Raw genomic sequence first — 26,727 nt, forward strand, 5'->3', positions numbered from 1 at the left:
CTCTGTGCGAAAGCGTTCTGTCCCCAATGTCATGAGAGTTTAGCTACATACACTCAGGATGGCGGCAGGAGCACTGCTCCACATTTTGTTGCTTTGCGTTTTCTATAGCTGTTGCGCCCAAATATTCAACAACCCATCCCGAGAACGGTAAGTTCTAGAGCCTACTAAGTTGTTGCTCTCTATTAAAAACACTCTTTGTTAAACTTGACTGCTGACTGGCACGATTTCTTGGGGTTGTATATTACACCGTGGACTAAACGTCAAAATACTAAAATATTTTTTTTATGTACTTCTGGGCTGTTTTAAACTGTACTCCCTTAACTTTATAACAGATCTATTTCTCTACTTTTTAGGGGTCGACTGGGTCCATGGAATCGCCGCCGGTCGGGTCTATGATTATTATCTCTTCAAAATTCTAATTCTATTCATTCTAATTCAGCCCAAATCTAAATATTCACTATATTCATAATTCACAATAACACTTAAATGCAATATGTAATCATAATGATAAATAAGAACAATTGCAGTTTTCTGAAATGTATGTAACACTCAATGTGCCCATTCAGATTTCAATATATGGACCCTGACATGTATTTTGGTCTTCATGAGTAAGTACAGATTTTTTTATACCTTGTTGAACCTCCATGTTGTGCTACCAAATGTTGGCATTAAAGGAAAAAACAACACATTTATTTACAGTGACATAAATCCAATGGACCAAACCAGTCCAGAACCAAGGTACAGTGTTCCCAAAAGTATCCAGATAAACACAAAATCCCCCCCTTTGGTTGCTAAATACTACTCTACTGTATGTATGTCAGTTTGCCTTTCTCTCTCCTCTCCCCTGCCCTCTCATCCCTCCTCTCTTCTCCCCCTCTCCCCCCTTCAATCCCTCCCATCCCTTACCCCAGGTTCATCCTCCTAGCCCCTAACCTCCTGAGAGCAGACAGTGAGGAGGCTATCTACCTAGAGTCCCATGGCCTCAACAGCCCTGTCACCGTCACCATAACAGTCCATGACTTCCCGGCCAGGAGTTACCAGCTCCTGCAGGACACTATCACACTCGGCCCGGGGAACGGCTACCACACCCTCAAGACCATACAGGTGATTCCATTAGATTCAGTTCAATTCACCACACCCTCAAGACCATACAGGTGATTCCATTAGATTCAGTTCAATTCACCACACCCTCAAGACCATACAGGTGATTCCATTAGATTCAGTTCAATTCACCACACCCTCAAGACCATACAGGTGATTCAGTTCAAATCACCACACCCTGAAGACCATAAAGGTGATTTGATTCAATTCAATGTTATTTATCGCCTCGGGAGCAATTCAGGTGGCTGTAGTGCTATAGATAAAAGTGGAGAGGGAATGAGGAACAGCTACCACACCATCAAGACCATGCAGATGATCAGATTTTTTATTTAACCAGGTAAGCCAGTTGAGAACAAGTTCTCATTTACAACTGCGACCTGGCCAAGATAAAGCAAAGCAGTGCGATAAAAACAACAACACAGAGTTACATATGGGGTAAAACAAAACAAAGTCAAAAATACAACAGAAAATATATATACAGTGTGTTCAAATGTAGCAAGTTATGGAGGTATGGCAATAAATAGGCCATAGTGCAAAATAATTACAATTAGTATTAACACTGGAATGATAGATGTGCAAGAGATGATGTGCTAATAGAGATACTGGGTTGCAAATGAGCAAAATAAATAACAATATTGGGATGAGGTAGTTGGGTGGGCTAATTTCAGATGGGCTGTGTACAGGTGCAGTGATCAGTAAGCTGCTCTGACAACTGATGCTTAAAGTTAGTGAGGGAGATAAGAGTCTCCAGCTTCAGAGATTCTTGCAATTCATTCCAGTCATTGGCAGCAGAGAACTGGAAGGAATGGCGGCCAAAGGAGGTTTTGGCTTTGGGGATGACCAGTGAGATATACCTGCTGGAGCGCATACTACGGGTGGGTGTTGCTATGGTGACCAGGTGTTGCTATGGTGACCAATGAGCTAAGATAAGGCGGGGTTTTGCCTAGCAGTGATTTATAGATGGCCTGGAGCCAGTGGGTTTGGCGACGAATATGTAGTGAGGACCAGCCAACAAGAGCGTACAGGTCACAGTGGTGGGTAGTACAGTGGGGGAAAAAAAGTATTTAGTCAGCCACCAATTGTGCAAGTTCTCCCACTTAAAAAGATGAGAGAGGCCTGTAATTTTCATCATAGGTACACGTCAACTATGACAGACAAATTGAGAAAAAGAAATCCAGAAAATCACATTGTAGGATTTTTAATGAATTTATTTGCAAATTATGGTGGAAAATAAGTATTTGGTCACCTACAAACAAGCAAGATTTCTGGCTCTCACAGACCTGTAACTTCTTCTTTAAGAGGCTCCTCTGTCCTCCACTCGTTACCTGTATTAATGGCACCTGTTTGAACTTGTTATCAGTATAAAAGACACCTGTCCACAACCTCAGTCACACTCCAAACTCCACTATGGCCAAGACCAAAGAGCTGTCAAAGGACACCAGAAACAAAATTGTAGACCTGCACCAGGCTGGGAAGACTGAATCTGCAATAGGTAAGCAGCTTGGTTTGAAGAAATCAACTGTGGGAGCAATTATTAGGAAATGGAAGACACACAAGACCACTGATAATCTCCCTCGATCTGGGGCTCCACGCAAGATCTCACCCCGTGGGGTCAAAATGATCACAAGAACGGTGAGCAAAAATCCCAGAACCACACGGGGGGACCTAGTGAATGACCTGCAGAGAGCTGGGACCAAAGTAACAAAGCCTACCATCAGTAACACACTACGCCGCCAGGGACTCAAATCCTGCAGTGCCAGACGTGTCCCCCTGCTTAAGCCAGTACATGTCCAGGCCCGTCTGAAGATTGCTAGAGTGCATTTGGATGATCCAGAAGAGGATTGGGAGAATGTCATATGGTCAGATGAAACCAAAATATAACTTTTTGGTTAAAACTCAACTCGTCGTGTTTGGAGGACAAAGAATGCTGAGTTGCATCCAAAGAACACCATACCTACTGTGAAGCATGGGGGTGGAAACATCATGCTTTGGGGCTGTTTTTCTGCAAAGGGACCAGGACGACTGATCCGTGTAAAGGAAAGAATGAATGGGGCCATGTATCGTGAGATTCTGAGTGAAAACCTCCTTCCATCAGCAAGGGCATTGAAGATGAAACGTGGCTGGGTCTTTCAGCATGACAATGATCCCAAACACACCGCCCGGGCAACGAAGGAGTGGCTTCGTAAGAAGCATTTCAAGGTCCTGGAGTGGCCTAGCCAGTCTCCAGATCTCAACCCCATAGAAAATCTTTGGAGGGAGTTGAAAGTCTGTGTTGCCCAGCGACAGCCCCAAAACATCACTGCTCTAGAGGAGATCTGCATGGAGGAATGGGCCAAAATACCAGCAACAGTGTGTGAAAACCTTGTGAAGACTTACAGAAAACGTTTGACCTGTGTCATTGCCAACAAAGGGTATATAACAAAGTATTGAGTAACTTTTGTTATTGACCAAATACTTATTTTCCACCATAATTTGCAAATAAATTCATAAAAAAATCCTACAATGTGATATTCTGGATTTTCTTTTCTCATTTTGTCTGTCATAGTTGACATGTACCTATGATGAAAATTACAGGCCTCTCTCATATTTTTAAGTGGGAGAACTTGCACAATTGGTGGCTGACTAAATACTTTTTTCCCCCACTGTATATGGGGCTTTGGTGACAAAACGGATGGCACTGTGATAGACTACATCCAATTTGCTGAGTAGACTGTTCGAGGCTATTTTGTAAATGACATCGCCGAAGTCAAGGATCGGTAGGATAGTCAGTTTTACGAGGGCATGTTTGGCAGCATGAGTGAAGGAGGCTTTTTTGCGAAATAGGAAGCCGATTCTAGATGTAACTTTGGATTGGAGATGCTTAATGTGAGTCTGGAAGGAGAGTTTACAGTCTAACCAGATACCTAGGTATTTGTAGTTGTCCACATACTCTAGGTCAGACCAGTTGAGAGTAGTGATTCTAGTCAGGTGGGCGGGTGCAAGCAGCGTTCGATTGAAGAGCATGCATTTAGTTTTACTAGTGTTTAAGAGCAGTTGGAGGCTACTGAAGGAGTGTTGTATGGCATTGAAGCTTGTTTGGAGGTTTGTTAACACAGTGTCCAATGAAGGGCCAGATGTATACAAAATGGTGTCGTCTGCGTAGAGGTGGATCTGAGAGTCACCAGCAGCAAGAGCGACATCATTGATATACACGGAGAAAAGAGTCGGCCCAAGAATTGAACCCTGTGGCACCCCCATAGAGACTGCCATAGGTCCAGACAACAGGCCCTCCGATTTGACATATTGAACCCTCTGATAAGGGACAAAGATAAAGATATCATTATTCAGGAGCTCTAGGTCTGATGAGGGATAAAGAGATAATGATTTAGGAGCTTTATACATCTGATAAGGGACAGAGATAATGTTTTAGGAGCTCTGTAGGTTTGATAATGGACAGAGATAATGATTTATGAGCTCTGTCTGATAAGGGACAGAGATAACGAGATAATGATTCAGGAGCACTATATATCTGATAAGGGACAGAGATAATGACATAATGATTTAGGAGCTCTGTAGGTCTGATAAGGGACAGAGATAAAGAGATCATGATTTAGGAGCTCTATATATCTGATAAGGGACAGAGATAAAGAGATAATGATTTAGGAGCTCTACAGGTTGAGAGCTTCAAGTTCCTTGGTGTCCACATCACCAACGAACTATCATGGTCCAAACACACCAAGACAGTTGTAAAGAGGGCACGACAAAGCCTATTCCCCCTCAGGAGACTAAAAAGATTTGGCATGGGTCCTCAGATCCTCAAAAAATTCTACAGCTGCACCATCGAGAGCATCCTGACTGGTTGCATCACCGCCTGGTATGGCAACTGCTTGGCCTCTGACCGCAAGGCACTACAGAGGGTAGTGCGTACGGCCCAGTACATCACTGGGGCAAAGCTCCCTGCCATCCAGGACCTCTATACCAGGCGGTGTCAGAGGAAAGCCCTCAAAATTGTCAAAGACTCCAGCCACCCTAGTCATAGACTGTTCTCTCTGCTACCGCACGGCAAGCGGTACCGGAGTGCCAAGTCTAGGTCCAAAAGACTTCTCAACAGCTTCTACCCCCATGCCATAAGACTCCTGAACAGCTAATCATGGCTACCCGGACTATTTGCACTGCCCCCCCCCCCACCCCATCCTTTTTACGCTGCTGCTACTCTGTTAAGTATTTATGCATAGTCACTTTAACTCTACCCACATGTACATATTACCTCAACTACCTCAACTAGCCGGTGCCCCCGCACATTGACTATGCAACGGTACCTCCCTGTATATATAGCCTCCCTACTGTCACTTTATTTTACTGTATATATAGCCTCCCTACTGTCACTTTATTTTACTTCTGCTCTTTTTTTCTCAACACTTTTTTGTTGTTGTTTTATTCTTACTTTTTTTGTTTAAAATAAATGCACTGTTGGTTAAGGGCTGTAAGTAAGCATTTCACAGTAATGTCTGCACCTGTTGTATTCGGCGCATGTGACCAATAAAATTTGATTTGATTTGATATATCTGATAAGGGTAAGAGATAATGATTTAGTAGCTCTATATATCTGATAAGGGACAGAGATAAAGAGAAAATGATTTAGCACTATAGATACGCCCGGAGGAATAATAGAATGCCAACCCTTTTACTTTATGATATACTTGTAAGACTTGTTGTGAGTATGTATGTCCCCCTTATAATGCCTTATTATAATCTCTTAATGATCCAGAATAAATAACTGCCATTTTGAGTCAACCTCCAAGACATTGTAAAGGCTCATATCTGCTTATAAAAGTATTATTATTCCCCTCCCAGCTCCCCTCAGAGCGTCTGGACAGGGGGAATGAGGAGTCCTCCAGGAACCAGTATGTGTATGTGAAGGCAGAGTTTGGGGGCTACCACGTAGCTGAACAGGTTGTCATGGTGTCCTTCCACTCTGGATACATCTTCATCCAGACAGACAAGCCCCTCTACAACCCTGGAGAGACTGGTGAGGGGGATGAAGGAGAGAGAGAGGGAGAACATGTTAGGTTCATGTGAATGATGAAGGACCTCTCTCTTTGTATTTGTCTGTCTGATCTCCTCTCCTTTCTCTCTCTCTCTCTCTCTCTCTCTCTCTCTCTCTCTCTCTCTCTTTCTCTTTCTCTTTATCTCTTTCTCCCCCCCCCAGTACGATGCAGGGCCTTTGTGTCTACAGCTGCCTTCCAGGCCTTCAACAGCTCCATCACCATTGAGTTCCAGGTTGCTAAATGTTGCCATTAGCCTACATGTGTTAAATTATATGAAGTAACACTTCATTATGTTTTAGATATAAAAAATTGCGTACGATTTAAGGCGTGTGTGTGTGTCAGAATTCAGACGGCGTTGTAATGAAACAGCTCTCCAGGACCAGAGCCAACAATGGAATCTTTGCTGATACTCACGTTCTGCCTGACATAGTCAAGTAAGTCAAGAACATCATGAAGTTTCTAGCCTGGTATGAGGATTCTAGCCTTGTATGAGGGTTCTAGCCTTGTATGAGGGTTCTAGCCTGGTATGCGGATTCTAGCCTGGTATGAGTATTCTAGCCTGGTATGAGTATTCTAGCCTGGTATGATGATTCTAGCCTAGTATGAGGATTCTAGCCTGGTATGAGGATTCTAGCCTGGTTTTCAAATATGTAACACTTTGCTTTATAAATCATTATGCCGCCTGGTCATAATGCTCTATGAATGTAGTCATTATGAGAAATTATAACTCATAAGCCGTTATAAATGTGCTTGGATAACCGTATGAAGAGGGTGTTCATAGAAAGTGTTACCGCTATCCTTCTGCCGTTTACTAATGCTAATACCTGTGTGTGTGCGCGTGTCATAGTGAGGGAACGTGGAAGATCATTGCGAAATTTGACAACTGGCAACAGAACAAATTCAGTACTGAGTTTGAGGTGAAGAAATACGGTAGGTAGAAGAGCTTTGTGTGTGTCTGTGTGTGTGTGTGTGTGTGTGCACGTGCCTGTATGTCATTCAACATGGTTCACTATCCATATTATTATCCATATTATTACTTGTTGAGCTAAAGCCTGGGCAGAAGCCTGGGGAGCTAACACGATGCTCTGTTGCAGTGCTGCCTGCTTTCAATGTCACACTGACTCCCAAGAAATCCTTCCTCAGTCTGGATGATACTGAGCTGGTGGTGGAGATCACAGCCAGGTTAGTAACACAAATGTAAACCTACTGTATTGCTTATTAATGTGTTATGTACGGCTTATGAAACCCTTATGTAGGTACCTTTCAGATATAGTGTTACTAATGCCGCGTTCACGTCATGTCGGAAACTCTGAAAATTATTTGCGTAGAGCTTCCTATTGTTTGATTCTGATAGTTCCCAAGTGGGAAACTCAGGTATCATCTTTCTACAACGAGTAAGCAAGTCGAGTTTCCGACGTGAACGCGGCATAAACACTGGAATAATAGTTGTGATAATTGTCACAAAAATAGCGCACCCATCACGGAACGACTGTTGACTTGAATGGAAACGTCTGTTCCAGTAATTCTAGTTCTATGGTAACAGCTGCCTATACGGTGAGGCCGTTGTAGTAATTGTGTTTCTATGGTAACAGCTACCTGTAAGGTGAGGTCGTTGTAGTAATTGTGTTTCTATGGTAACAGCTGACTATACGGTGAGGCCGTTGTAGTAATTGTGTTTCTATGGTAACAGCTACCTGTATGGTGAAGATGTCCAGGGAACGGCCTATGTGGTGTTTGGGGTAGAGGTGAACAAGGAGAAGAGGAGGTTACCGTCGGTAAAGCAGGTCACCAATGTGAGTACTAATAGTACACTACATTTTGAAATGCTAGACCCTTTCCCCAACTAAAAGTCATACACACCTCACACAGGAAGATCAATTCAGCGTAAAGTGTAAACATACAACAACTTCCATTTTCCTTCCTTCATTTCAGCTGCAGCAAGGCACCGCTACATTGACCATGGCGGAGATCAGGAAGGCCTACCCCGACCTCAGGTCCCTGGTTGGAAACTCTATATACGTCAAGGCCTCAGTGCTGACCAAATCAGGTAAGGTCAATAAAGTTTTATTGAATTGATTAAAATCGAGATGGATTAAATTACAATGGACCTTTGAATGAAAAAGGTCAGATACAGGCTATCCAAAACCTGTTAACTCACGTTAGCTCCCCAAGCTAATGCCTAGACTTTGACTCAGCGGGCTAACACAGTCTTATATCTTTCTACTCCTCTATAGGCAGTGACCTGGTAGAGGCAGAGAAGTCTGGTATTAAGATAGTGGAGTCCCCTTACGTCCTCTCCTTCAGAGACACACCAAAGTACTACAAGCCTGGCATGCCCTTTGACGTCATGGTAATGTCACAACATCAAGGTCTTATAGACACTAAGGATCAACCTTATTTGAATTAATTATAAGTCATTGGAGATAAGAGCCATAGCGATGCAATATAAAAATAGAATTCTGTGATAAGAACATCTCCTTAATAAGTAAAGTTCAAAATCTAAAGCATTTACTGCTTTAATCTGGTTCAGATCCAGGTATAAAGTGTTTATATCTCTAACAGGTTCTTCTAACGAGCCTCGTTCTACCATCCTGATCTCACATGCTTACATTCTGTTAAAAGAAATGAGAGCACAGCGGTCAGGATGGTGGATCAGGTTACGTTCTAACGTGTTCTAACGGGGTTCTTCAGATCCAGGTGAGTTTCCAGGATGGTTCCCCGGCCAGTAACGTCCCGGTCCAGGTGAGCCTCCTGCCCAACCCCGTCACCAGCCACCCTGGCACTATCAGGACCTCCATCAACATGCCCACTGAGCTAGGCCCTCAGATCATCACTGTGAGTACCGCTAACAGGGCTTATAACCAGCTATAACCTGCTATAACCACCCTCACTAGAGCTAATGGTGCTTATAACCAGCTATAACCTGCTATAACCAGCCTCACTAGAGCTAATGATGCTTGTAACCAGCTATAAGTGCTTATAACCAGTTATAATAACATGGTTACTGAGCTGCGCCCGCAGACCATCACAGTAAGCACCCCTAACAGGGCTTATAACCAGCTATAACCTGCTATAACCTTCTATAATCACCCTCAGTAGAGCTAATGGTGCTTATAACCAGGTATAACCAGATATAACCACCCTCAGTAGTGCCCTAAGCAGTTATAACAACTATTGGTTCTTAGTGTTCATAAGCAAAACTTTGCCTGTCTGTTTCTATGTACCTGTATGTGTGTGTGTGTATCTGTGTACGGCTGTGCGTGTGTGTCTTTCTTTTCATGTTTCACTTTTCATAGTGCACGTCCTCTGTAGCTCAATTGGTAGAGCATGGCGCGTGTAACGCCAGGGTAGTGGGTTCGATCCCCGGGACCACCCATACGTAAAAATGTGTGCACACATGACTGTAAGTCACTTTGGATAAAAGCGTCTGCTAAATATTATATTTTTTATTTATTTTATGTGTCTGTAAATCCTAAACACAGGCTGAGACCAAACAGGCGGGTCTACAGCCAGAGCAGCAGGCCAGACAGCAGATGACCCTTCACCCCTACACACCCTTTGACCAGCAGAGACAGAACTACCTGTATATCTCCACTGGGACCACCACAGCCTCTCTGGGGCAGAGCCTTGGCCTCAGTCTACACATCAACACTGCCGACAAGGCCCACAGGGAACTCATCACTCACCTCACTTACCTGGTGAGTGGATTTAGTACTGGAGAATAGAATAAAAATGAATTGAATAGCTGGTGAGTGCTAACTGAAATGGGCCAGATTTTTTACAATCCAAAATCAAGTATTTTCAAGATACCCCTGTATATTTATATTTTCTACCATGTGGTGGTACCGTATATAGCTTAGACATTTACATAGTTGTAGCTCTGTCTTCAAAATGTACCTTTTTTCTGTCACCAAGTGTCTCAAACTCCTCCTACAGGTGTTGAACAAGGGCAAGATCATTGTTGCCAAGAGATTAGAGGTCGGAGGTCAGGATGTGACCAACGTTCTGTTGACCGTTACCACGGAGATGATGCCCTCATTCCGCGTTGTGGCGTTCTACATGCTGCCGTGGGCGGGGAGGTCGGAGGTGGTGGCTGACTCTGTGTGGGTGGATGTGGAGGATGCCTGTGTTGGGGCGGTGAGTGGACTGGACAACCCAGGATAGGTTTAATGTTACTTCCTTCCTTGATACCTTCCCTCCTCCTTTGACATAATCACTGATTAGTGTTGATTGTACAGACGAAAGCAAAGTCTGTCATGTTTGGACAAAGTCATATTTTCTTTCCCCTCTCTCCTATATCCTTCAGTACAGTTGGTATGGAAGGACCTGATTGGTTACGTCATGGTGATGACAGACCTATGTCGTGTTAGATGAACTAATCCAAAACAAACCCCCCTCTCCCCCCAGCTGGCTCCAGGCCCCCAGAGTACTACCACCCAGGGAAAGGGTTCAACTACCCGCTTCTCATGTTGTACCACTATCTTTCCCCCTCCATCTCCCCCCAGTTGAGTGTTGGTCCAGCTGGCTCCAGGCCCCCAGAGTACCACCCAGGGAAAGGGTTCAACTTCCAGGTGAGAGGAGACCCAGGAGCCATGATCAGTCTGGTGGTGGTGGACAACGCTGTGTTCCTGCTCAACAGACAGAGGCTCACACAGAGGAAGGTGAGGGAGACTGTGTGTGTCTGTAGAAATCAATAGACAGAGACACAGAGAGGACACAGAGAGCCGAACAATCAATCATCTGAAGTTGCCGTCAGGATAACACACCTCTGACTCCTCTGTGCCCCCGTCAGGTCTGGCAGGTGGTGGAGGGGGGGGACATGGGCTGTACCCACGGTGGGGGCAGCAACAGCATGGGGGTCTTCACTGACGCTGGACTGCTGTTTTACTCCAACACTGGTGGAGCCACCTCTTCTAGACAAGGTAGCACAGACACACACACATATGTACGCACACACATACGTACGCACATATGCAGACACACACACACACACACACAGGAAGAGCCACCTTCTACAGACAAGGTAAAGGACCATACCTTACCGCTGATACAGCATCAGATGTGTTTTCTTCCCTCTAATGGCTAATATGAGGAAAGAGGGTAAACATCAGTCCTCTAATGGTTAATATGAGGAAAGAGGGTAAACATCAGTCCTCTAATGGTTAATATGAGGAAAGAGGGTAACATCAGTCCTCTAATGGTTAATATGAGGAAAGAGGGTAACATCAGTCTTCTAATGGTTAATATGAGGAAAGAGCGTAACATCAGTCTTCTAATGGTTAATATGAGAAAAGAGGGTAACATCAGTCCTCTACTGCAGGCATCCAAAGGCCGTGTTTGCAATGTTCTGTTTCCTGTGAGCTAGCAGGGAAGATTAGTAAAAGCAACAAATTCCCGAGTTGCCCAATCATGAGTTTGAGGAAGACAGACCAGTGGGCTTGTATAGACATCTGTGTTTCTTGGTTTGTAGAACACTTTCATTTCGTTGTTTGCCATTCCTGTGTTTTCCTCCCTCCCTCCCTCCCTCCCTCCATCCCTCCCTCCCATCTCCTCTGCAGGCATGCAGTGCCCAGGGAGGTCCAGAAGGAGGCGCTCTGCTGAGATGTTGCAACGCAGAACTGAACTGGGTCAGTGACAGAAAAAGTTATATGTAAATTAAGTTTTATATGTTGATGTATGGGTGGATGGATGGAATGATTGATTGATTGATTAGTTGGTTGAAATGATATTTGATTGATTGATTGGGGGGACTGATTTATTGATGGATAGGTGGCTTGGTTGATGGTTCTGAGCTCCCTCTCTTCCCCTCTCCCTACAGAGAACCACTACAGAGAGAAGCTGCTGCGTCAGTGTTGTAAGGACGGCCTGAGAGAGATCCCCATGCCTTACTCCTGTACACGACGCTCCCTCTACATCACTGAGGGATGGGAGTGCATCAAGGCCTTCAGGTACTGAGTTGAGTTGAGTTGAGCAGAGTTTAATTGAGCAGAGTTTAATTGAGCAGAGTTTAATTGAGCAGAGTTGAATTGAGCTGAGTTGATTTGAGCTGAAGTGAAGTGCACTGAACTGAACTGTTTGGCACTTTCAGGTACTGCTGCTCAAAGTACAGGGGAGAGGAGTTCGACACCAGACTACCTCCTACCACCCCTCTACCCCCTACCACCACAGCTCGACCCATGCCAACTCTGAACAGACACATTTTTCCTGGGCTACATTCCGAAGTATACTTTTCAAAAGGTAACAGTGATGATGATGGACTAGCTGGTTAATAAATTGTTAGGTGTTTGCGGCAGCAGTGTTGTAGTACTCGAATCCAGTCTCGAGATACATATTGAGGGTATCGGTCTTGTCTCGGTGTCAGATACACTTTTACTCAGTCTTGAATCGTTCTCGAAACAATGAGGATTCATAATTTCTTCCCGAGACCAGCCCAAACCAGCAGAGTAAAAAACTCATAATTGTCAGCTTCCATTCAGTCAGCGGTAGTGATGGGAAGTTCGACTCTTTTTACTGACTCTGATCTTTTCGACTCATTCAGGCAAAAAGAACAAATCTTTCAACTAATTTCGTTCATTTGAGTCACTAATAGAGTCTCACATTGAAGGTGCCAGAATACCCATAAAACCTAGCTGTCAAACAGGGAAATGGTTCCAATCATTTTTCCACCATTCATTTTTCCCATAGGGGATTTTAGAAACACTTAAAATAAGGGCTTTGTTTTGTGTATGCTTACCCTGGCATGAAGTTTTGATAACAATGTAAATCTCTCTTGGACAAGGTGACTTTTATCAATTTATTCGGCTCTATTTACTGTCAGATTCGAAAAAGCTAATTAGCATCAAAGTAGACATCATGCAAGACTACAAATTGCTGCAAGTCATTTCTAACATTGTCAATTTATGAATTACTACATTTAGCTAACATTAGATAGTTAATCCAGAGATTCATACCTTTGCCTATATTCGTCAGTCTTGTCCAGATCATCATGTCATTTGTAGTTCTTTATGATAGCCACATTAGTTTCATCTAGTCGGCTTGGGGATTCAAACAGGTGACCTTTTGGTTAATGGCCCAACAGTCTTAACCACTAGGCTGCCTGCCACGCTATGTCGTTCAACAAAGGGGGCTTATTGGAGCTGACATTTGTGACAGACTTGTAAACGTGTGCTTTAAACAATGTACATTTGTTGATTGCTAGGCATACAAATGAGATTATTTCTTAATACATTTGAAACGAGGTCTAGTTGTGGCCGTAACCAGACTAGATTGTGAACGACTCTTGGTGGAATGCGTTGCTTGACTGCCGTGAGGGTGATAAGCACAGCCGTTTGCGAACTGCAGCCCCCCAAAAGATTAGTTCTTGAGGTCGAGTTTGTTGAGCAGAGGCTGTGTATGTTATGGTTCTACAAAGCTGTGTCCATCATAATATTCAATAATCAATTCATTGCAGTCATTCTTGCACCATGCGATTCATTATCAGCTCTATTTTTCTTCTCTATGCTCATTATCTATTTTTCTGCGTTCATATGACAGACAGTTGGTGGTCGATGCACGTCTCTGGAGCCGCTGAGCCGGAAGTGTGTGTATTAACTCATAGCGGCCAGAATTAGCAGGTCAAACAAACTGCTAAAATTAACGAGTCGCTCAGAAAAACTAATCATGACTCTCGAGTCAGTCAAAAGAGACGTTCAAAAATAATGAATTGTTTGCAAACTGCACATCACTAGTCAGCACATATAACTGCTTCGCCAAATATCCACACTCCTTTCATGACACATGAATATCTTATCACCTATTAAAACCTGGGCTTCCTACTTTATTCATTACTCTCCTTTACTTTCATTGAAAAATATCCTCAAACTTTGTAGTGCTCAGCATAATTTCCTTGATTCGCTGGTAGGGAATAGTGTGGGAAATTGCTTGAAAGTTGTATGCTCACTATTAGTAAGGGGAGACTGGGGGAAGTTTGTCTTTTTATAGACCTGTTTGGGTTAGTGATAACTTTTGCCCTCAGCATGCATTTTTTCACCATTCTGAATGTCTAAAGAATCCATATGTTATTCCAAAATATGGAAATGTTTAACTTATTATTGTGGTGATCAAAAAATTATAATAATTGTCTTGAATTAGGTTTGCATTTTGAATCGGTGTCGCTTTAGGTGGTCTCGAACACAATACTGCAGGTCTTGTTAATTAAGTCGAGTCTGTCAAGTCTAATTTAATTTAATTCTAACTTCTATCCAGATCGAACTTCTGTCCAAGTATGTTACAGCAGACAACTGAGCTCAAAATGATTGATTTCTCAATTAATCCATCAATCAATCGATTGATCCTTCTATCCATCCATCAAACAGACCAAGTTTAAGCATATTTTTTGTTTTGCATCAGGTGAAAGGTTGTTGATGCATTCTGTACCGAGATTGGTATCCCCAGTGGAAGAAGAAAGACAGTCTTTTGTTGAGGAGGAGGAAGAGGATGACGACTTTATGGAGGAGGGTAAGGTGACAGTGAGGTCTAAGTTCTACGAGTCATGGCTGTGGAGAGATCTGATGCTGCCCAGTGTGCCTGAGGACAGTAGAGACGGGTGAGTACCTCTGACTGTCCTCTCTCCCCCTCATATGAAGGGCCAGCAGTTTCCCTGCTCATAGGCTGACTTGATTTGATTTGATTTGGTTTGAAACTGTGCCAAAGTGCTGAACTGTGCATACTACAGGCTACTTCCTATGAGTAGGGCCAGGAGTTTTTCCTAACCACATGACCTGTCCAGGGAAAACTCTTTCTATAAGGGGTTGACCATTTTTGTGATCCCAATCAAAAGGGGAATAGGCCAAGCTACACCCCTCTTACACTTAAAGGGATACTGCAAGGTTCTGGCAATTAAGCTAGTGTAGCTGTAGACTTCCAAGTCATTGTGCTAACGCTAGTTAGCATTGGCTTGCGAAACTACCTCTAACTTCCTTCATACTGCACATAAAGACACAGAAATGGTATCCACGAGTTCATCTGACTCTGGGGAAGTAGAAAACGGCTAATTGCCAGAATCTCGCAGTATCCATTTGAAGTTAAACTACCTGCTCTGTAAATCCCCAGAGTTGCACCACAGTGGACTGTGGACTTCCCCCCCAAAAAATAAACACTGTTGCGCCATCGTGTTCTATCCCAGGGATATTTGTGCGTGTGTGCATGTCACTGTTAGCATTGTATTAGGCAACGGCATCAAGCAATCCACCAGACTCAGTCTTTCTCAATATTTATCTTCAAGCTAATGTTTTACTGTGCTCATGTAACGAGCTTAGCTTACAAGAGGTCAACTAAATGGACTTCATTTGTTTGAGTTTGTTCCTTACAGGTTGGCATCGCTGGCTGTGGAGTCCGTCTTCCCAGACACTATCACCCAGTGGGGGGTACTAGCCATCAGCTCCTCACCTGTCACAGGTAGACCTTTCCCCCTTCCCTTCCCCTGGGTTAGCCATCGACCCAGTTCCTAAGTGCTACGCCCTATGCACTTGTTGGCAAGGTGGAACACCTATCAGAGGGCAAGGTGGAACTGTTACCAATCACTAACACCTGTCAAATCCAATCAGATCACCAAAGGTGCGTAGGGTTTAGGATTTAAGGGGTCCATTTGGGATTGGGCCTAAATCTCAGTGCTCTAAAATGGCTTCCTCTCACTGTACCCATATTCAGTCATTTCCCAGGAGGATTCCAAGTAGTATGCTAGTGGGGATATTGGTACGATATTAGGAATACAAAACATTGCTGAACAATTCTAGCATTCTAACTAAGGCATAATGTGCTCAACCACCTGTTGTTGTTGTTTGTTTATTTAAATCATTTTGTTGTTTGTTTGTTTTTATTCCAGGTTTCTGCGTAGCCGAGCCGTGGAACGTGCGTGCGTGGAAGCATTTCTTTGTGGACCTGAAGCTGCCGTACTCAGTGGCGAGGAACGAACACGTGGAGATCAAAGCTGTGCTCCATAACTATGGCGACGAGGACATGGAGGCAAGCTCACCTCTGACGTCTCACCCATGACCTTTAACTAATCCTCAATCCTTACCTTAACCACCAGGCTGATGAATTGAGGCAACCTCTATCTACCTACTACTCCCACCGTCTAGCTCCCCTCTGATCCCTTCCTGTCAGCCATTTTGTATCTCAACCCTCCTAACCCTCCCATTACTGTCAGCCATTTTGTGTCTTGAACGTCCCCGTTTCCTCCTCTTCTCAGCTTCCCTAGGTTACAGTGGTGCTACTGAAGACGGAGGACATGTGCTGTGTGGCATTCAATGATAAACCCACCCAGTTCTGCTCACTTCCTCTCAGCCATTTTGTGTCTTGACCATCTCCATGTCCTCCTCCTCTACTCAACCCAGGTTAAGGTGGTGCTACTGAAGACAGAGGACATGTGCAGTGTGGCGTTCAATGAGAAACACACCCAGGAGGTGAAGTTGAAGGGCAGCTCATCCCTGGTGGTTCCCTACACCATCATACCGCTCAAGGCCGGAGAGATGATCCTGGAGGTCCTCGCCATGGCCAGAGGGTTTGTGGGTAGCGACGGGGTCAAGAAGAAGCTACGCGTGGTGGTGGGTGACTATTTCAGATGTTAGTTACTTCAGAGTATGGTCTAATATGTCACAGAGTTCGCTTCATAAAAACATATATATATATTAAAAAAGTATTTATAATTGGTCAAATAAATAATAATACAAAATATTTAAAGAAAGGTTCAATAAATAACACAAATATATATTGCGACTGAATCAGTTTCCTTACCTGAGATATGAGGACTGGTTTCTCTAACCTGTTTTCAAAACCCTCTAACAGGTGGAAGGAGTTCAGAAGACTAAAGTGCAGAGTTTTGTATTGAACCCCTCTGCCAAGGGAGGGAACGGTGAGTAGAGCTAAGACATTCCCAATCTCTAACCCTAATGCTTACCATTTCCATGTCACCTTTCCAAACAATCTGTACTAAGTCCTCTTACTATGTTTTCCCCCAGATGGGAGGCAGGTGGTGGAGGTTGACAAAGTGGAGCTGGGCTCCCTGGTTCCAAACTCTCTACCAGAGACATTCATCAACATCAGGGGTAGGCCTAACTGAGAAACAAGCTTTAAGTTATTAGACAGAACTGATGGCTGGCTGGTGCCTCCAAACCTTTGGGTTGGTTATGGGCATTGTGAGGCCAAAGCAACTGTGTGGACAAAACCTAATCTATTCCATTCCTTCCATTCTATTCTGCTCGCTCCTCTCCGCTACTCTACTCTACTCCTCCCACCAGGTAACTTGTTGGCTGACACCATAGACAACAGTATCAGCGGTGACTCTCTGGCCTCTTTGATCCGTATGCCTGGTGGCTGTGTGGAACAGAACCTAGCCAGCATCACCCTGCCTCTTATAGCCACTGTCTACCTGGACCGCTCCAACGACTGGGAGACTGTAGGGGTGCAACGCAGGGTGGAGGCCATCAACTACATCCAGAAAGGCTACCAGAAGCAGCTGGTGTATAAGAAGAAAGACGACTCTTACCCCCCCTACAGGAATGAAGGCACAAGCACATGGTATTGTTCAAATACATAGAATAAGAAGAATGTGTATTATGTATTCAATCACAGAGTAATCTATATAGTACAATGGATTGTATTTGTAACCCTCACACCCTCTCTCTCTCTACCTCCCCCCTTTTATCTATTTTTACGTCCCCCCCCCCCCCCCCCATAGGATCACAGCGTATGTAGTGAAGGTGTTCTCTATGGCTCGTCGGCTGGCAGGAGTGAGTGAACAGGATGTGTGTGGTCCTCTCCTCTACCTGCTCAACAACAAACAGCGGATCACTGGAGCTTTCAGAGAGGACAACCCTGTCTACACTACTACTATGACCGTAAGAGAGAGACACACACACACACACACACACACACACACACACACACACACACACACACACACACACACACACACTGGTCTGGGACTGAACTCTTCTAACAGCTTCTAAACAGGTCTCTCTCTCTTCTCCAGGGTGGTGTACAGGGTACAGAGTCTCAGTCCACTCTGACAGCCTTTGTCCTTATAGCCATGACTGAAGCCACCAAGGATACAGAACTCAACTGCAATGGAGCTGACCAAACCATCAAGGTAAACCGGTCACAGAACCGGCAGAAACGGTTATATTGGGACGGGATGTTGTATTGGGACGGGAGATGAAGTAAGTTAGTAATTGGTGAGTCGGATGCCTTTTTACCTGATTCCCCCGGTGAATCTTGGATTTCGTTGGCCGACCTGTTATCACGCTGCGTTTGCGTGCACCATGGCTGACCATTAATCGAACCAGTGTAAATTGCATGTCGGTGTTGTACTGGCTTTCGTACTGACTCTTTTGTATTAAAATTCAGGTTTATTTCTTATTCTGTTGATTGGCGCACTGATTGCCTTGGTGCGGGACAGCTTATTGGCTGAGACTCTGTAGAGTGACTTAATATAATAATATAATATAATATGCCATTTAGCAGACGCTTTTATCCAAAGCGACTTAGTCATGTGTGCATACATTTTTACATATGGTTGTTCCCTTCACTGTGCCATTACTAGATATGTTTATTTATTTTCTTATTTTTAACTGTTAGTTTGTTTTGCCAAAATCTCATTTGTTGTGTCAGGTTAAGGTTTATTTTATTTTCAAATATCAGTTTTACTTCTGCTCATATAACAATGGAGTTAATAACAGCCCACTAAAGGATGGACATTGAAGTTGTATTCTATTGTATTCTACTAGAATGGGATCCAGAATGCTGCCAACTATCTGAGGAGCATGTATGGTAGTCTGAAGAGGCCCTACTCTCTGGCCATCTCTGCCTACGCTCTGTCTCTGGTTGACAGGACTCTTTCACTGTTCTTAAAAACCCTGCTACTCAAAGCTGCCTCTCCAGGTAGGGAAATGTCTGTCTGTCTCTGTTTCTAGCTCTCTGTGTTTCTGTCTGTCTCTTTTTTTCTCTCTCTCTCTCTCTCCCCCTCTCTCTTTTCTGTTGTGCTTCACTGTTATTCTCTCCCCCTCTCCCCCTTCCTCCCTCCCTCCCTCCCTCTCTCCCCTCCTCCAGACGGTACCCATTGGCCAGACACTGAGAACCGCCTCTTCACTCTGGAGGCGACGGGCTACGCCCTGCTAGCCCTGGTGAAGAGTAGTCACATGACTGAAGCCGCCGCACCCTTCGAGTGGCTCAACGAACAGCGCCGCAGGGGCGGGGGCTACGGATCCACACAGGTACTGAGGGACATCACTGGAAACAAGTATTGCATGATGTTAGTGAGCTGAGTTTATGTCAACGGTGTTATTGCAGGTTGTCACTAGCCAATCCAGTTTGTTGCCCTCCGACATTTTGATCTCCACACTATCTAGTACACATTTTATAATCATCTCTCTGCTTCCTGTCTCTCTTCCCTCTCCTCTCCTCCCCGTCTCTCTCCCCTCTCTCTTCCTCCCCTCTCACCCTCCCCCCTCTTTTGCTCTCTATCTCTCTCTCTCTCTCTCTCCCCCACCCCCAGCCCACCATGGTAGTTCTGCAGGGTCTGTCTGAGTACCTGATAAAGAAACCTCCTCCCAATGACCTGAGTCTCCAGGTGGACCTGAGCATCCAGGGCCGCAGGGACCAGCGCTTCCACTTCGACCCCAGGACCTCCTACGTGGCACGCTCCTCCAGGGTAGGAGGGATGATGTTCTCTGTTCCTCTCCCTCTCTTTCACCATTTCTTCTCTCCCAGCCTACCTGTATCTTATGTAAAATATGTGGCCTAGGTTTAGTAACCATGATGTATCATGTTCCTCTTTCACCATCTCTTCTCTTCTGTGGGGTTTTCACTCAGGCTCCTATAGACCAGGGATTCAAAGTGGAGGCCAAAGGGAAGGGACAAGGTATACTAGAGGTATGACCACAAAACATGTCTATGGCCATTAATCAATGCATGATAGCAAAGCTTGTCCATGACAATTTTGTCATATTAATGTATGATGTCATATTTGTTTGTTGTCGTCACTTCCTGGTCTAATGACCTTTGACCTAGGTGGTGACCTACTACAACGAGCTCCCTGAGGTGCATGAGAAGAGCAGCTGCAAGAACTTTGATTTGGACGTGACCATCGCAGAATCTAGTGGTAGGTTAATCCAGCTCTCAATCTCAATTTTTATCTTAATCTTAATCTCAATCCAGTCTCAAATCTTAATCTCAGTCTCAATCTCAATCTTATTCTCAATCTCAATGGTTGTCTGGCATGTTTTTTAATGTGTTTTTAACCCCACTTACAGAAAAGCCTCCACCAGATGCAGAGAAGTCCTACAGGATCACTATTAATGTCAGGTGAGAGATTATACAGTATGTTGAATATCTTGGCTACCTGGCTGTCTTTCTTTTCATATTCGTTCAGTTGTGAATTTCCTCTCTCCGTTGGCCCCCTCTCCGAAACACACTAGGGGACTTACTGTTATTGGATAACAATTGAGAGTCTCATAATTTTAGGAAATGTACTTTTTGATTCTATTTTCCTTTTCATTCAAGTACTATTCTCTCTCTCTCTTTCCAATCCCCAGGGCGCTGGGACCAAGGGAGGTCAGGATGGTTGTTCTGGACATCAGTCTACCCACTGGATTTGTCCCAGAGAATGAAGATCTGGAGATGGTACAGTTCCAGGACAACTACTGTCGTACTGGAACCTACGTTAAAGGGATAGTTCACCCTAATTACAAAGTTACACCTTGGTTTCCTTACCCTGGAAGCAGTCTATGGATAAGGTATGACAGCAATCCATGTTTTGGTTTGATTTCCCTGGCACTGTTTCCAAATGCTAACGTTTTAGCATGTGCAGCACCAATCCCAAGTCATGGGAACTATATATTTTTATTTTTTAGCTCAACAAAGTCACTTACAGATGATTTTAAACATGATGCCCAAAAATGCTAATATCAGACCCATTACTTAAAAAAATATGTTTTACCTTTATTTAACTAGGCAAGTCAGTTAAGAACAAATTCTTATTACACCGGCCAAACCCGGACGACGCTGGGCCAATTGTGCGCCGCCCTATGGGACTCCCAATCACAGCCGGTTGTGATACAGCCTGGAATCGAACCAGGGGGTCTGCAGTGACGCCTCAAGCACTGAGATGCAGTGCCTTAGACCGCTGCTCCACTCGGGAGCCCAGTGGCGCAATTTAATGAGATTTGCGCCAAAAATGCTAAATGCTAAAGGGGATTTGTGCCACAAATGCATTTGGAAACAGTTCTAGGGAAACTAAACCAAAGCATGGATTACTGTCATACCTTGTCCATAGACTGCTTACAGGGTAAGGAAACCAAAATGTAATTTAACTATCCCTTTAATCCACTTGTAATGTTAATCTGTCTCCACTAGATGGCTCTCTAATTGCATGTCTGGTCTCTGACACAATGTCCAACTTGATTTCAACTGTGTGTTTAAGTTTAGCTTATTGAAAATGTTTGTTTGTTTTTGTGTTTGTTTGTTTGCCTCCAGCTGACCAACTCAGTGGACCGTTACATCAACAACTTCCAGATAGTGGACAACCTGAGTGACAGAGGCTCCCTCATCATCCACCTCTTCAAGGTACCAGAACAGATCTAGGATCAGCTTATCCTCCCCTAAATCCTAACTTGAACCATTAGGTGGGATCTTAGATCAGTGTCAAGGGGTAACTTCCTTCCTGTTCAAGGTACTGGAACCATAGCAATAGAATCTCATTCTATTTCTATGACCTGAACTTAGAGAGACAAGCGTTGCCATGTCAATCCTAGAAGTTGACTGGTCATCATTCTTTCACTCTGTCTGGGTAGAGGTTGTCTGTGGCCTGTAGGCACATATCTAGGATCAGCTTTACCTCCCCAAATCTTAAAGGTGAAAGGCAAACTATTAACTCAAAACTGGCCTTAGATCAGTGTCCGGAGGAAGCTTCATTGTACTCTCCTGTGGTCTACCTGTGCTACCAGGTGTCCAACAAGGAGACTGAGACCATCATCTTCCGACTGCAGCAGACATTCAAAGTGGGACTCCTCCAGCCTTCATCTGTCACTGTCTACGAGTACTACAACCCAGGTAGATACTGTCACTGTCTACGAGTACTACAACCCAGGTAGATACTGTCACTGTCTACGAGTACTACAACCCAGGTAGATACTGTCACTGTCTACGAGTACTACAACCCAGGTAGATACTGTCACTGTCTACGAGTACTACAACCCAGGTAGATACTGTCTACGAGTACTACAACCCAGGTAGATACTGTCACTGTCTACGAGTACTACAACCCAGGTAGATACTGTCACTGTCTGAGTACTACAACCCAGGTAGATAATGTCACTGTCTACGAGTACTACAACCCAGGTAGATACTGTCACTGTCTATGAGTACTACAACCCAGGTAGATACTGTCACTGTCTATGAGTACTACAACCCAGGTAGATATTGTCACTGTCTGAGTACTACAACTCAGGTAAATACTGTCACTGTCTACGAGTACTGCAACCCAGGTAGATACTGTCACTGTCTAGGAGTACTACAACCCAGGTAGGACTATGGACGCAGACAAGGTTTGTTTTGTAGATTAGACTGACTAGATTAAAATAAAATGTTATTTGCCACATGCGCCGAATACAACAGGTGTAGACCTTACAGTGAAATGCTTACTTACAAGTCCTTAACCAACAATGCAGTTTTAAGAAAATAAAAAAAGTGTTAAGCAAAAAATAGATAAGTAAAAAATAAAAATAGCAAATAATTAAAGAGCAGCAGTAAAATAAAATAACAGTAGGGAAGCTATATACAGGGGGTACCGGTACAGAGTCAATGTGCGGGGGCACCGGTTAGCCGAGGTAATTGAGGCAATATGTAAATGTGGGTAGAGTTAAAGTGACTGTGCAAATAGTCCGGGTAGCCATGATTAGCTGTTCAGGAGTCTTATGGCTTCGGGGTAGAAGCTGTTAAGCAGACGATTACATGTGCCCTCGAACAATAGAAGCTATCTTAAACATTGGAGTCAACCTGGTGGAGAAATGTTACCATAGCATGTCTCTCTCTGTCAGACCACCGCTGCAGTCGCTTCTACAGCCCCAAAGAGGACAAGGACCAACTCACACAGATCTGCAGGAACAATATGTGTCGCTGTACACAGGGTGAGTGTGTGTGTGTGCGTGCGTGTGTGTATCTATATTTGTGTGTATGTCTGTATCTGTGTGTATGTGGTTATGTGTGTGTGTGTGTGTGTGTGTGTGTGTTTATGTATGTGCCATACATGAGTGTGTGTGATAATGTGTCTCTCTCCTATTAGGTGACTGCTGTGTGTCTAAGTCCCTAACCGATCCAGTCCCCTATGGAACACGAGAGGACCACGCCTGCAAAGGATTATACCACGGTACGCTATATCTGTTTTCACTATAGAGTAATATAGACATGTTATAGACATAGACATTATATACATGTTATAGACATTATAGACATGTTATAGGTATTGTAAATCTGTCACACTGAGACAATACTATACGATGTACAGTAAATAGTACAGCTATAAATTAATGTTGTCCGTCAGCAGTGAAAAATCATCTAACTCTTCATTCTTTAATTGTCTTTGTCAAATTGTTCCTTGGGGACAATCAAGTGTATCATGTCATGGATCATATCATCAATTGTTCTGATTGAGTAGAGTGTATTTAGCTGTTCTCTGCTGCTCCTAACTCTTCTGTCCTCCAGTGTTCAAGGCCAAGGTCCTGAGTGTCAGCCAGAGTCAATACGACAGATATGAGATGAAGATCACACAGGTTATAAATATAGGTAAGCCTCCTATGTCATCTAGTCTTTCTCTGTTCTCTCTACTCTCTCCTTTCCCTTATTGTTTCTGAATGGGATGCTGAGTTAGTTACATTTACATTTTTACATTTTAGTCATTTAGCAGACGCTCTTATCCAGAGCGACTTACAGTTAGTGAATACATATATATATATATTTTTTATATATACTGGCCCCCCGTGGGAATCAAACCCACAACCCTGGCATTGCAAACGCCATGCTCTATCAACTGAGCTACATCCCTGCCGGCCATTCCCTCCCCTACCCTGGACGACGCTGGGCCAATTGTGCGCCGCCCATGAGTCTCCCGGTCGCGGCCGGCTACGACAGAGCCTGGATTCGAACCAGGATTAGACCTTAGACCACTGCGCCACTCAGGAGCAGCATGGTTAACTCTGTTTCTCTTTCTCTCCCTCTCTCTGTCCATACCTCCCTCTCTCCCCCATCACTCCCTCCCCTCCCCTCCCCTCTCTCTGTCCATACCTTCCTCTCTCCCCCATCACTCCCTCCCCTCTCTCTGTCCATACCTCCCTCACTCCCTCCCCTCCCCTCTCTCTGTCCATACCTCCCTCTCTCCCCCATCACTCCCTTCCCTCCCCTCTCTCTGTCCATACCTCCCTCTCTCCCCCATCACTCCCTTCCCTCCCCTCCCCTCTCTCTGTCCATACCTCCCTCTCTCCCCATCACTCCCTCCCCTCCCCTCTCTCTGTCCATACCTCCCTCTCTCCCCCATCACTCCCTTCCCTCCCCTCTCTCTGTCCATACCTCCCTCTCTCCCCCATCACTCCCTTCCCTCCCCTCTCTCTGTCCATACCTCCCTCTCTCCCCCATCACTCCCTCCCCTCCCCTCCCCTCCCCTCTCTCTGTCCATACCTCCCTCTCTCCCCCATCACTCCCTTCCCTCCCCTCTCTCTGTCCATACCTCCCTCTCTCCCCCATCACTCCCTTCCCTCCCCTCTCTCTGTCCATACCTCCCTCTCTCCCCATCACTCCCTCCCCTCCCCTCTCTCTGTCCATACCTCCCTCTCTCCCCCATCACTCCCTCCCCTCCCCTCTCTCTGTCCATACCTCCCTCTCTCCCCATCACTCCCTCCCCTCCCCTCTCTCTGTCCATACCTCCCTCTCTCCCCCATCCCTCTCTCTGTCCATACCTCCCTCTCTCCCCCATCACTCCCCTCTCTCTGTCCATACCTCCCTCTCTCCCCCATCACTCCCTCCCCTCCCCTCTTTCTGTCCATACCTCCCTCTCTCCCCATCACTCCCTTCCCTCCCCTCTCTCTGTCCATACCTCCCTCTCTCCCCCATCACTCCCTCCCCTCCCCTCTCTCTGTCCATACCTCCCTCTCTCCCCCATCACTCCCTTCCCTCCCCTCTCTCTGTCCATACCTCCCTCTCTCCCCCATCACTCCCTCCCCTCCTCTCCCCTCTTTCTGTCCATACCTCCCTCTCTCCCCCATCACTCCCTTCCCTCCCCTCTTTCTGTCCATACCTCCCTCTCTCCCCATCATTCCCTTCCCTCCCCTCTCTCTGTCCATACCTCCCTCTCTCCCCCATCACTCCCTCCCCTCCCCTCTTTCTGTCCATACCTCCCTCACTCCCCCATCACGCCCTCCCCTCCCCTCTCTCTAGGAGTGGAGGAGGGGGTCAGTGTGGGTGACACTAGGGTCTTCCTGTCCCATGCTGGCTGTAGAGGAGGTCTGGACCTGAAGGAGGATACAGACTACCTCATCATGGGGCCAAAAACTGACCTCTGGTACAAGGACAGTGCCACCAACAGGTGAGGAGGGGCAGTAACATATTATAATGGACATATTATAGTACTGGCAAGACAAAGCAAGTCAGAACAATAAAGTTAATGTTAATATCTGCCTAAAGGGGTTATTTTTTCTCTCTCTTTCTTTCTCTCTCTCTCTCTCTCTCTTTCTCTCTCTCTCTCAGTGCCACATACATGCTGGGCAAGGGTACCTGGGTAGAGCGTTGGCCCACCTCTACAGAGTGTGCTAGTGATGCCAAACTCAAGGTCAGGTGCACAGAGATGGACAACTTCAACAAGGACCTCTCAGAGAAGGGATGTCGGTTTAAATAGCCTCACTCGCTCACACTTTGCCTATCAGCTGCCATTTTGTGTCAAGATTTACGGACAGTTTGTGTCAAGATTTACTGTCATACAGCGCCATTTTGTGCTAAGCTTTACACCTCTGGATGCACTGGTTCAGCAGCAACTGTCACCAATTGAGCCATGCAGTAGACATGTACTGCTCTGTTGTATAATCACGATGGTAACCATCAGAGGAAAACTGACATTAGAATTAAAAAGCGTAAAAACATGACATAGACTGGTGGGTCTAGGATTGTGTTACTGGGATCTCAGCGATTCGTCACAGCCAGGGCTACATGAAATGGCATACGATCACAACACACACACACACACACACACACACACACACACACACACTGGGCAGCGATGGGAACTCACTCAGATGGCACTAAGTGCAGTGGAATATTGTCTCACTACTGTGTAGAATGCATTAGTGTTCCGGAACGTTCCACATAGAGGGAAAAACAAAATAAAGAATTCCAGGGAGATTCTCAGGACAAACCCTCTAACTTTAGAATGATTCACAACCTTCTCTTTCTCATGCATTTGTTTAACTTGTCCATGTTGTAGATTGCAGTACTTTATTCCTCTCATTGCCATAGATTTGCAAACATGATAATGATCAACCCATATCGTTTCTGCTCTAAGCAAATAAATGTGTGGATGGTT

The 26,727-nt window shown here is 44.9% G+C and overlaps 1 protein-coding gene across 2 annotated transcripts; it reads left to right on the forward strand.

Moving 5' to 3' along the window:
• Window positions 1-35: 35 nt before the first annotated feature.
• On the forward strand, window positions 36-26,727 carry LOC311121249 (venom factor-like). Of its 2 annotated transcripts, XM_084195764.1 has the most exons (44): window positions 36-147; window positions 354-383; window positions 567-608; window positions 700-738; window positions 912-1,104; window positions 5,935-6,109; window positions 6,290-6,360; window positions 6,471-6,562; window positions 6,976-7,058; window positions 7,223-7,310; window positions 7,819-7,921; window positions 8,061-8,175; window positions 8,363-8,478; window positions 8,820-8,963; window positions 9,611-9,826; window positions 10,065-10,265; window positions 10,634-10,789; window positions 10,921-11,050; window positions 11,687-11,755; window positions 11,947-12,076; window positions 12,217-12,365; window positions 14,517-14,712; window positions 15,478-15,563; window positions 15,991-16,130; window positions 16,502-16,711; window positions 16,953-17,019; window positions 17,126-17,212; window positions 17,405-17,684; window positions 17,845-18,004; window positions 18,139-18,255; window positions 18,893-19,046; window positions 19,215-19,378; window positions 19,660-19,815; window positions 19,977-20,036; window positions 20,175-20,265; window positions 20,417-20,468; window positions 20,699-20,786; window positions 21,639-21,728; window positions 22,109-22,214; window positions 23,201-23,290; window positions 23,446-23,529; window positions 23,865-23,945; window positions 25,590-25,737; window positions 25,899-26,727. In XM_084195764.1, the coding sequence occupies exons 1-44, from the start codon at window positions 59-61 to the stop codon at window positions 26,044-26,046; spliced, it is 5,286 nt and encodes a 1,761-aa protein (XP_084051890.1). In that variant the 5' UTR covers window positions 36-58; the 3' UTR covers window positions 26,047-26,727. The 2 variants fall into 2 exon arrangements, with proteins under 2 accessions (XP_084051890.1, XP_084051891.1); XM_084195765.1 differs by lacking the exon at window positions 567-608.

Source organism: Coregonus lavaretus (assembly GCF_964263955.1).
Source record: "Coregonus lavaretus genome assembly, contig: HAP1_SCAFFOLD_1202, whole genome shotgun sequence".
NCBI classification, from domain to species: Eukaryota; Metazoa; Chordata; class Actinopteri; order Salmoniformes; family Salmonidae; genus Coregonus; species Coregonus lavaretus.

What these genes read in the sequence shown, in the direction of transcription:
- LOC311121249 (XM_084195764.1), top strand. Translation starts at nt 59, where the DNA reads ATGGCGGCAGGAGCACTGCTCCACATTTTGTTGCTTTGCGTTTTCTAT. An exon ending in ATGGCGACGAGGACATGGAG is followed by an intron (nt 16,131 to 16,501) that starts GCAAGCTCACCT and finishes TACTCAACCCAG; the next exon opens with GTTAAGGTGGTGCTACTGAA. An exon ending in CTGCAAAGGATTATACCACG is followed by an intron (nt 23,530 to 23,864) that starts GTACGCTATATC and finishes TCTGTCCTCCAG; the next exon opens with TGTTCAAGGCCAAGGTCCTG.